Here is a 12,309-nt window from a genome sequence, read left to right as displayed (position 1 = left end):
TACAAGAACGAACAGGCTTACGGAGAGCAATAGGAAGATCCAAATCTGAATTGAGTGAATCAGAATTACCTTGGATTGCAGAGACAGATTGATCTGAGTTCAACTGGTTGCAATCATGAGGTTGAGGGGCCTTCTTCCTTCTACTGTATGTAAGTATCTCTTTCTCTTGTTTACTGGAACCTTCAGAAGTATCAGCCGAATCTGGAGAAGCAACGGGCACAGTGGAAGTCTCACTAGGTTGACCCGGAATGTTATAGCTAGTAGTAGTGGAAGGTGCTGAAATGGGAACAAAAAAGAAGGGAGAATGAGAATCCTCTTCCAACCCACTACTCTCCCCCTGAAGAGGATTCTGAGAAGACTTGAAATAGGGTTGAAACTCAAAAAAGACTACATCCCTAGTGACATATTTTTTCTTGGAGACAGGATCATAACACTTATACCCCTTCTGCGTAGGAGAGTACCCCAAAAATATTCCCTTTGTAGCCTTAGGATCCAACTTGGTCTTCTTTGGATCTTTCACATGTATGAAGCATGTACAACCAAAAACCCACGGGGGAAGAGGAAATTCTGGAAGAGTGGGACACAAAACAGAGAAAGGGGTCTTCATACCCAGTACCTTAGATGGCATCCGATTTATCAGGTATGATGCAGTGAGAACAGCTTGAGACCAATATTGCTTGGGCACATTGTGCTGGAAAAGAAGGGCTCGAGCTGTCTCCAATAGATGTCTGTTCTTGCGCTCAGCGACCCCATTTTGCTGAGGAGTGTAAGCACACGATGATTGATGTAACATGCCTGCATCTTCCATGAATGAGTTCAGGGATCTTTCAAAGTATTCAGCTGCATTGTCTGAACGGAATTGCTTGATCTTTTTATCAAATTGTGTTTCAACCATCTTGCAAAACATCATAGTTATCCGGGGAACTTCTTCACGTCCTTTCAATAGATAAATCCAAGTGCACCGAGAATAATGGTCAATAAAACTGATGAAGTAACGGAAGCCATCAAGGGAAACGATGGGTGAAGGACCCCAAACATTAGAATGAACCAAGTCAAAAGGGGCTTGAATTTCATTACTAGAAATTGGATACATTGATCTACATTGTTTTGACATTTGACACACATCACAAATTAAACTTTGACTAGAAATGCCCTTACATAATTCGGGAAACAACATTGCTAAGGAAGAAAAGGACAAATGACCTAGCCTAGCATGCCACAAGTGCAGCCTAGCTATTGACTCCACACTCTCCGGACTAGTAGTAGAAGCTTGCATGGCTGAGCTGACATCTTCATCAAAGTAGTAGAGGCCCCCATACTCATGACCACTCCCAATCGTTCTCCTCGTCAATCTGTCCTGGAAGACACAATGAGAAGGAAAGAAAGTTATACTGCAGTTCAAGTTTTTTGTAAGCTTTGAAACAGACAACAGATTTGAGGTAAGACTAGGAACATGTAGGACTGATTTAAGAGAGAGATCCTTGCTTAGGTCAACCACCCCCTTTCCAGAGATGGTGGAGAGGGACCCATCAGCTACTCTCATCTTATCCTGGCCAGACAACAAATGATATGTGGAGAATAAGGAGGACATATGTGTCATATGGTCAGTGGCTCCGGAATCAATCACCCAAGAGGTAGAATTAATGGAACTAGATGCACTAAATGCAGAGGCTGTACCTGACTTGGCAAGAGAGGTGGAAGCTAAAGAATTGTTCTTCAGACGGGCTAATGCCCGACTGAGAATCTCTACCTCACTAGCTGTGAAGCCCAAAGTACTTGGTCCAGAGGAGTCGGCAGCCTGCCTTGCGGTGGAAGATGACACTGTCTGAATACTCTGTGAGTTGTCACTACTGTTGTTGGTGGCAAGATTCCCACTTGCTGTGTGGCCCTTCTGTTGCCTTTTGTCCTTTCTCAGAGCAGCTGGCTTCAGATGAGGGTACAGGACCCAACATTTCTCCTTTGTGTGTTTCTCACCACCACAATGTGTACACTTGAGGGACTTCTTGTCTGAAAATCTATTCCCCTTAGTGGAGACTAAGGCTGAATGCTCTCCAGGTTGTTCTGTTGATTGTGTCTGGGAGTCAACTTGCATCTCCTTTCTCCTTACTTCTTCATTCCTCACCAGGTAGTAGACATGGTGAAGCTCAGGTAATTCATCTCTCCCTCGAATCTGTGACCTTATACCTTCATATACAGGGTCAAGACCCGCCAGAAACTTGAAGGCTCTGCCCTCCTCAATCTGCTTATCATGCCTCCCCTTATCATTAGCATTTTCCCAATCCAAAATCAAATGGTGGTCAAGCTCTTCCCAGAGGCCTTCCAGTGTTGCAAAGTAGGTTGCCACGGACATGTCTCCTTGCCTTAGGGCTGCAATGTCTTGGTTCAGCCTGTAGATTCTAGCATTGTTCTTTTTCTGGCCATATGTCTTAGATACTTTCTCCCAAATTTTAGCAGCTGTGGGGAAGTGATGAACAGTTCTGGCCACCCTAGGAGTCATAGAGGCCAGCAACCAAGACATGACTGTGGCATTTTCCTTACGCCACACGGTGTATTCAGGACTGCCAATTTCTGGTTGTTTCTTGTCTCCATCCAAATAGCCAGTGAGGTCACGAGAGGTAATAAACAGTCTTGCTGAGACAGACCACTCTCTAAAGTTATACTCATCCAATAGCACACTTGTAATCTGCAAGCTATGCAGATTAGGGTTCTCCAGGTTTGAAGACCTTATAAGAGGTCTGTTATCTTTAGAAGAAACTTCACTGGATAGTGATGACATCCTAACTTCAGTCAAAGAGTTGTTTACAGTACTGTTGGTGGTTCTGGTTAGGGCTGGCCGAAGTAGTCACAGAGTTCACAGTGCTGATAGCACACCGGATAGGCTTCACTTGGACTAAACCAGTTCGGGTACAGCAGCAAGAAAAAAAAAAATTCTGTAACTGAACCAGTTCACAGAGCTGGAGTAGGGCTGGTAACCGACCTGGAAATGATCAGTAACTGAAGTCGCCACAGTCTTGTAAAGGTTTTTCTGAACCAGTTCTGATGCAGGTTCTGATTAGCTGAAGTAACCTCAGCAGGTCCTGACAGCTCGCAACACAGTTTCAGACGCCGAGACTGTCACAGTTCTGAAGCAGCTCTGTTACAGCAGCAAAAAATGTTCTGGGCTGGTAACCAACCTGTGCTATGTAGACTCCACTTTGCACTTCGAGTACTGCTACTGTAAAGGGAGTTTCCCTCCTTACAGACAACACTAGGACTGCTGAAATCAGTCCTCAACTAGGTCTGTCCTATACAGACCTCTTCTTAGCAGCCGAATAGCTGCTAACTACTAGAAACTAGTAGGACTCCAGCTTCAGGGTCTTACCTCCCTTGCGCCCTACAACCAAGGGAAACCCTAGGTCGAACCTTGTGTTGTTCTCCTGCAACCCTAGGGTTTCACAGCAGCAACCCAGATAAAAAAAAGTGAACTACAGCAAGAAAGATGATATGGCGTCGGCAGTAACCAGGAAAGTGCTCAATGCTCTGATACCATGTAAGCTGAACCACTGTAGTCTAAGTAGCAGAGAAGAGGAGAAGAAGAAGAGATGCTGAAAATGTCGAACTGTACTAGCCAGTCGACCAGTTCTTTATTTATAGATGAATATAGTACAAGGTACAAGAAATTACTGGGATGCCCCTGATTAGTGATGGGACACCTAGATGACTTAAATCATTAAACAGGATTAGGCCCATTAACACAAGCCCAGTTACAAGATAAGTTAAACATAAGAATGGGCTAATAAGAACTCTTATCAGCCGAACATCACTCTAACATTCTAACACATAGCAAGTGCACCCAAACACACAGAGAGGAAGAGAAAAAATATCCTCATCCGGGAAGAGAAGGCTAAAGGGGGTTTTGAAGTTAAGGACCCGGGAAGGCATACGGTTGATAAAAAAAGTAGCAGTAAGAACAACATCTCCTCAAAATTTTATAGGAACATGGGATGCAAACAAGAGGGATCTGGCAACTTCAACCACATGTCTGTTCTTCCTTTTTGCCACCCCATTCTATCGTGGAGTGTAGGAACAAGAACTTTGATGAGTAACCCCAAAAGTTTCAAGATAAGCGGAGAGGGTTTTCTCAAAATACTCCTTAGCATTATCAAAACGGAATATTTTGATATGAGTGTTAAACTGGGTCAGGATGAGTTCATGAAATTTTTGCACAATAGCTAGTACTTCATCCCTGGATTTCATGAGATAAATCCAAGTGTAACGAGAGTAGTCATCAATAAAAAGGATAAAGTACCTATAACCCCCCATAGTTGGCAAATGATATGGCCCTCACACGTTAGAGTGAATAATATGAAAAGGAGAAAGAGATCTTTTATTGCTTACTGAAAAAGAATGTTTACAATGCTTTGCTAGTTCACACGACTCACAATGAAGACTCGATAAAGACACTCCCTTAAACATATCTGGAAACAAATGACTCAAAGAAGAAAAAGGACAAATGACCAAACCGAAAGTGACATAACAAGACTTTGTTAACAGACTCTAACAAAACTGACTCTAAGGCAACTCCATGAGGTGGTCCAAAAGCTCTATCCGGTGTGTCCAACAAGTATATTCTGTTTGCCTCATGGCCACTCCCAATCATCCTCTGAGATTGCAGGTCCTGAAAAACACAATGAGTGGGAAAAAAGGTTATGCTACAATTCATAGATTTAGTTAAGCTGCTAACAAATAAAAGGTTTGTATTAAGTTTAGGGACATGAAGGACAGAGGATAAATAAAGGGTGTCAAAGGTCTTTATATCTCCTTTACCAGAGATGGGAGCAAGAAACCCATCAGCAAGGGATATTTTCTCTTTTCTAGAGAGAAGGTGGTATGAGTAGAAGAGATTAGACAGGCTGGTCATATGGTCCGATGCACCGGAATCAATAATCCAAGGGATTTTATGATTACTTGAAACTGAAGCATGATTTGCAGAAGCACGAATACCTGAGTGAGCAAATGCAGATGAAGATCATATGTTGTTGTTGGAAGAGTGAGATGAAGAAATAATAGCTTCCAAGTGATTTAGTAGCCTCCCATACTTTTCAAAATCCGCCTTCATTGCTGCCAACTGCTCAATAGTTGATTTTTCTTCACTCCTTATTTCCTCCTTCAGGTACTATAGCAACAGTAGCTGTCTTAGGCTTTCCTACTCAATTGCCCTTCTTAGAGCAGTTGTTATTCTTAAACCTATCAGGAAGAAGCTCAGGATGAAGCTTCCAGCAAGTGTCCTTTGTATGCCTCAGTTTCTTGCAATATTCACATATTTGCTCCCTTTTCTCAGTTGGACCCTTTGGCTTTATTCCAGCATGTGCAAAGTGTTCTGTAGGTGGACTCTGCAACTAAACCTGCTGCTTACTCTCCTCACTGCTTATCATAGCGTATGCCTGGGAAAGAGTAACCTCATCTATGGCCAGGATATTCTACCTAATGATGTCAAACTCAGGGTTGAGTCCAGTGAGAAATTCAAACACCCTATTTCTCTCCACCAACTTCCTATACATTTCAGCATCATTCTTACTCCCATACAACTGTCTCCATAACATCAATTTCTTGCCATAGGGTTTTCAGTATAGAGTAGTAGATTGCTACACTCTTCTCCCCCCGTCTTAGGTTCTTCACATCACTTTTCAACTTATAGACTCTGGCTACACTCAACTTCTGTGAATAGGTCTCAGTAACACTGTCCCATATCTCCTTAGCCGAAGACATCCAGAGATAATGCTAACTTATATGAGGTTGCATAGAATTGACCAACCATCCTATGACGGTATAGTTCTCTTGCATCCATCTCTCAAATTCAGGGTTTGTCTCTTCGGGTTTCACTTTACTACCTGTGAGATACCCGAGTTTTCCTCTACTACATACATAAATTCTTATAGACTGTGCCCAAGCAAGATAATTTGTCCCATCTAGCTTGATTGTGGTCACACCAGTCAAAACGGAATCTACCGAGCCAAGGTAAAAAACCAGCACTTTCTTGAACTCACTTCCATATGGCTCCATTAATCAAATGAAAATCAAAGAACCAGAAATTTTGTCTATATAAACTTACTTGAAGTCAAACCAAAACCCAGATGCTTGAAAACTACGGTTTTACTCCGTCTAGCTAGCTGTTGGGGAGGAAGAGAGAAGATGCAGCCGCTCCTACCAGAGCTTCCCAATCTCTTCCAAACCTGAACCGCCCTCCTTTAGGAGTCAAAAGACACCTCCCGAGCACAGAGCACCACACCCAAAACTTCACCTTTACCTGTACCTTCGAAAATCTCTAATCGGCTAGGGTTTTGGGCAGCAACAAAACAACACCACTTCTTGGCAATATCCAGCCAGATTTAAACTCTCCAAACCCTCTACCAACTAAGCTAGAGATCCTCTGAACTATAGAGAACCTATCTCTCCATACACTCTCTTAATCTAAGGGTGTATGGGAAAAGAGGAAGAAAAAAAAAGGAAGAAATAGACCTGCTCCGATACCAAAAAATTGCAGACAGAGAAAAGAAAGAATAACAGAACAAGCTACAAAGTTCTGGTTAGTGTGCAAAAAAAATTATACTAGCACAGTTAGGTGTAATTTCAAAAAGTATCAACACTGAAACTGAAGAGATAAACAAGAAAAACAGATGGAAATGAAACAACAAACCATTTTCAATGAATGGGAATTAAAATAAATAGATAAACAAAGAATATGAGCTGGCTTACAATATCAAATTCAGATGAAATATGGGAGTATTCACCCATGAACCAAACCTGGACGTCAGAGGAAGCATAAAACAATTTGAGTAGTGGTTCTAAATTACATGATAATCTCTAGGAAAGACAAGATGCCACAGAACTTGTAAAATGGAAGAAAGAAAAGAAAACACACAGATAATTTTAAACCATTACAAACAAGTGGTGTCACAAAGAATACCAAAAAAAGAAAAAGCGGGTTAGCCATGTTGATATAGTGAGCATTGGTATGAAACTTCTTGTAACATACTGATGATGTTTCAAGCTAAATGCAGAAAAAAGGTTCATGAAAATAGTAGCACTCAATACTATGCCAATACTTTGATTTTACAATTTCTTTACTTCTTTTATTTTTACTACAGTATGGTCCTACCAATGGACTGAAGTAGTCTCCCAAAGCTTGATTTAACAAATTCAATAAGGTTGTTCAACAGGTGGGTTTCAAGCAATGCCTATTAGACCACTCATTTGTTTGTGAAGTGAGAGTAAGATAGTTGTATTGATTGTGTATGTAGAAGATATAGTCATAATTGGCAATTGGGAGCTAGGGATAGTGAAGTTGAAGGAATTTCTTGCCTCTTAGTTTGAGGTAAAAGATCTAGGTCACCTTCAATACTTACTAGATTTTCTACAGGATTCTGGAAAGTTGGGATCCAAACCAGAAGACACCCATTGAACAAAACCATGGACCTTGGATATAGTGATGGAGAACCCCTTTCAGATGTTAAACGGTATAAGAGATTGGTTGGGAGAATACTGTATTTATCTATACATAGCCAGATATTTCCTATGCAGTAAGTGTTCTAAGATAGCATACCTTGCAGCTGGCATGACTGTCTTTGTATTTTCTTTGTTGTCTGTATGGCCTATAGTCATTGTATCATATTTGTATTTTTCTCTCCTTATTTTTTCCCTCTTTTGCTCCTCTTTGTAGGGTTCTCCAATGATATCTCATCACTTCCAGATGTACTGCTCTTTTATCTTAATAAAATTTCTTTTTATTGATTACGAAAAAGTCTATACTAATGATGTTGGGCTGGATCCATAGATGAACATAGGTCTACTTCAAGTTATTATAACTTTGTTGGAGGTAATTAGTGGCATGGAGAACTAAAAAAAAAACAATCTATAATGGTCAGATCTAGTTCTAAAGTCCAGTACTGTACCATGGATCGTGGGGTGGCACAAGTGTTGTGGATTAAGAACTTGTTAGGAGAATTGGTTTTAGTGTGGAAGGTCTTGTGTCTCTCTACTGTGACACCAAGGCATCCATTAATATAGTTGCAAATCCTGTCTTGCATGATAGCACAAAGCACATAGAGATTGACAAGCATTTTATAAGGGAGAAGATTGACAAGAAGGGGAAAGTGTGTACTCCCTATGTCCATTCTAAAGAACAATTGGCCGATGTACTTACTAAGGGTGTGAATACCCTGAGAGGGAGTGTTGTAATATTGTAATATGTTCTCTTGTAAGCATAAGGACATATTTGTCCTTTCTTCTTTTATTACGTCACCCTAAAAAGAAATAATGTGAGTTGGCAATTACCACTCTCTCTCTCTCTCTCTCTCAAACTTCTGTCTGATTTTCTCTCTTCTCTCTCCTTCTCTCCTTCTCTAATAGGTCAATTTCTCCATCAAACTACACAACCATTGGATGGAAATTAGAGGGATGAGATCAAGTCAACAATTATGAATTGATGATGGTTTGATGGTTCCAAGGCCAAGGTTTTCCACTTGAGAGGAGATTTTAAATGGGAGTGGATATTTTAGAGTCTCAAATCCCATCTTGTTGTGAAAGGAAAAAAATAACCCCATATGTAACAAAAGTAAGAAAACTTGGTTGGGTGGAGTGGAATTGAAGCATTAAATGAGGGGATTTTTGTCCTTTACTACCAAATATGGTATCTGAAGATCCAAACTGGTCTCCACTTTTCCATTTTTTCAGCAATTTTGGAGAGAGGGGGAAATTTTACCAAGAAGTGAACATTATTTGAAGGTTTACTGAAAAAGAACAATTATTTGAAAAAGAATTAAACCATACATCAGCCTAAAAGGTCATAATTTTACAAGGGTTTTTATGGAAATGCAATTTTTGTTAAATTTTCCATTTGCTACATTGTTAAGATTGGATTGGATTGGTCCAATAGCCATTTTATTTCAAATGTATTGGATTGAATTTTACATAATTTGGGTTGAAATTATCGGATCCTTATCAGATTGGACCAGATCCAATCCAAATCTGGTCCATTTGACAGCCCTGGTAAGGGGCTGCAGCAATGTGACCCCCTATACTGTTTTTCTTCATCATGGTGGTGGAAGCATTGATCAGGGTAGTGGGAAGAGCGGTTGATGGAGACTGAATTGAGGGATCTAAGCTGAGTGCAGATGGCCCAACAGTAGCAATTTTACATATTGCAGATGACTTCATCATCTTCACAAGAGTTCAGTAGGGAAACTTTCTATTTTTAGATGCTTGTAAGATTGTTCACATGTTTTGAGGCAATCTCAGGCTTAAAGGTGAATATTCAGAAGAGAGAGCTTATTCCAATTGGAAACATCACCAAAATTGGCAATCTGGATTAGATCTTAGCTGCAAGGTCGGTTCTTAGCCATCAAAATTTTTTGGCCCTACCCTTGGGAGCACCTTATACGTCCATTGAAACATGGGGTCATGTCATCAAGAGATTTGTCAGTAAACTCTAGCAGATTCTAGGTTGAAGTAGAGAAGAAGAAAGAAAACAAAAAGAAGAAGAAGAAGAAGAAGAAAGAAAGGTTCGGCCAGACTAGAAGAGAGTCAAAATCACTCTCCCCTAGCTGACCCACTTGTATTTATTCAAAAACATAGAGTTACAAGAAAGACCATTTTGTCCCTCATAGAAGATGGGACACATAACTTAAACTCAGATACAATAGACCTTTCACTCTCAAGCAGATAATCCAGAATGACCAAAATACCCCTGACTCGAGCATTCTAACACTCCCCCTCAAGCTGGAGAGTATATATCATATAGTCCCAGCTTGTTACAAATGTAATCTATTCTTCCCCGAGACAATCCCTTTGTGAGGAGATCTGCCCACCGATTTCCTAAGCTCACATGAGATGTGAGTATCACCCCACTTATTACTTTATCTCTTACAAAATGACAATCAACCTCGATATGCTTAGTTCTCTCATGAAAGACGGGATTGGAAGAGATGTGAACAGCAGCTTGGTTATCATAGTATAATTTCATGGGTTTGTCAATTGAGAATCCCATTTCTTGAAGCAAGTTCTTCAGCCATACTAGCTCACATGTGGTATGGGCCATAGCCCTGTACTCTGCTTCTGCACTACTTCTTGCCACCACTGTTTGTTTCTTGCTCTTCCAAGTTACAAGATTGCCACCAAGGAAGGTACAATACCCTGTAGTTGATCTCTTGTCTGATATAGAACCAGCCCAGTCAGCATCTGTGTACCCTACTATCTCAAGAGTTCCTCCACTTTGGTATAACAAACCACGACCTGGAGCACCTTTTAGGTACCTAACAATTCTCAGAACAGCTTCCCAGTGAGGAACCCGAGGATGTTGCATAAACTGGCTCACCACACTCATAGCAAATGATATATCTGGTCGGGTAATGGTCAGGTAGTTCAATTTGCCCACCAACCTTCTGTATCTTCCAGGATCATCAAACTCTTCACCCGCATCAACACTCAGCTTGGCATTGAGTTCTATAGGAGTCTCTGCTGGTTTAGCACCTAACAACCCTGTTTCTTCAAGTAGATCAAGAACATATTTTCTCTGACATAAGTTGATCCCATGTTTTGACCTCGCAACCTCTATTCCCAAGAAATATTTCAGCTTCCCCAGATCTTTCGTATTGAAGTGATCCTATAAGAATTTCTTCAACCTGTTGATTCACTCCCAGTTATGACAATATCATCCACGTACACGACTAGCAAGATTTTCCCATCCTTTGAGTTATAGCTGAACACAGAATGATCAACCTGACATTGTTTCATCCCAAAGGCTTTCATCACTTCACTGAACCTGCCAAACCAAGCACGTGGAGATTGTTTCAGTCCATAAATTGCCTTATTGAGCCTACACACTTTGCCAGACTCCCCCTGAGCAACAAACCCTGGTGGTTGCTCCATATACACCTCCTCAACTAGATCACCATGCAGGAAGGCATTTTTTATGTCAAGTTGTACAAGAGGCCAATCATACATAGCAGCTAATGAAATTAGCACCCGAACTGAACCAATCTTAGCCACAGGAGAAAATGTCTCCATATAGTCCACACCATACATCTGAGAATAACCCTTGGCTACCAACCTCGCTTTCAATCGCTCCACACTGCCATCAGGAAGATACTTCACTGTGTAGACCCATTTACACCCAACTGTGTGCTTACAAGAAGGAAGAGCGGTGAGTTCCCATGTGTGATTATGTTGTAGAGCAGAGAGTTCTTCTTCCAAGGCTTGCCTGCACCCTAGGGAGGCAAGAGCTTCCTGGACAGTCTTGGGAATGGGAACAGATGAGAGTAATGATATAAATTTGCAATGAGAAGCAGAAAGGTGAGCAGTGGAAACAGTGTGAAATGGGGTGAGAAGTACAAGTACATTTACCTTTTCGCAGAGCAATAGGAAGATCAGGATCTGAAGGAGGAGCAGTAGCAGGATCGGTCGACAGGGGCTGAAGTGGAGGAGGGCCCGATGCACTTCTACGGGTATACACTTGAGTGATTGGCGGCTTCTCAGTAGTAACAGGCATAGGATGTGCATCTGTAGTAGAAACAGGAGCTACTGGAAGGATGTCCACAACAGGTACAGGAAGGGGAACCACAGAGGGAGAGGAAGAGACCCCAGCATCTGAGAAGAACGGAACTGACTCAAAGAAGGTGACATCAGAGCACATAAACGATTTATGGGATTTTGGGTTATAACACTTATACCCTTTCTGAGTCCTTGAGTAGACAAGAAAGATACACTTAGTAGCTCGAGCATCTAGCTTGTCTAACCCAGGCCCCAAGTGTTGAACAAAACAAACACAGCCAAAGATTCTTGGGGTAAGAGGAAATGGAGATAAAGTGGGAAACAACGTGGAGAAAGGGGATTGACTTCCAAGGATTGACATGGGCATCCGATTGATCAGAAAACAGGATGTAAGAACAGCATCACTCCAAAAATGTTTTGGGACATTCATATTAATCATCAAGGATCGAGCAGTTTCAAGAAGATGTCGATTTTTCGTTCAGCTACACCGTTCTGTTGTGGGGTGTAGGTACAAGAAGTTTGATGAATGATCCCATGATGTTCTAGGTATTGATGAAATGGTGAGGAGTTGTATTCTTTGGCATTATCGGAGCGAAGAATTTTAATATGAACACCAAATTGAGTGCATATTTCAGCATAAAATTTTTGAAAAATAGGGAACAACTCACTACGATCTTTCATAAGATAAATCCATGTCATCCTTGAAAAGTCATCAACAAAGATTACAAAATACTTATACCCATTGTATGACACCACTTTAATTGGACCCCATACATCGGAATG

General features: G+C 41.1%; 1 protein-coding gene across 8 annotated transcripts in view; it reads right to left on the bottom strand.

The window, feature by feature from the left end:
• Positions 1-12,309, bottom strand: part of LOC104597386 (protein SEMI-ROLLED LEAF 2-like) — a 161,394-nt gene that overhangs the window by 66,097 nt on the left and 82,988 nt on the right. For 6 of the 8 annotated variants that reach the window (XR_016078634.1, XR_016078635.1, XR_735195.3 and 3 more), the window contains exon 7: positions 6,736-6,783. The exons of the other annotated variants lie outside the window; for them this stretch is intronic. Coding sequence is in view for 2 of the 6 variants with exons in the window: in XM_088891601.1 (XP_088747727.1) it covers positions 6,736-6,783 (48 nt within the window). In the remaining 4 variants the exon portion in view is untranslated. The remainder of the gene's footprint in view (positions 1-6,735; positions 6,784-12,309) is intronic. 8 annotated transcript variants of the gene reach the window in all.

The sequence above is a fragment of the Nelumbo nucifera genome, chromosome 7, assembly GCF_055504915.1.
Source record: "Nelumbo nucifera cultivar China Antique chromosome 7, China Antique-T2T, whole genome shotgun sequence".
Classification (NCBI taxonomy): Eukaryota; Viridiplantae; Streptophyta; class Magnoliopsida; order Proteales; family Nelumbonaceae; genus Nelumbo; species Nelumbo nucifera.
The sequence above is the reverse complement of the archived record's forward strand: the minus strand, read 5'-3'. Positions and strand labels throughout refer to the sequence as shown.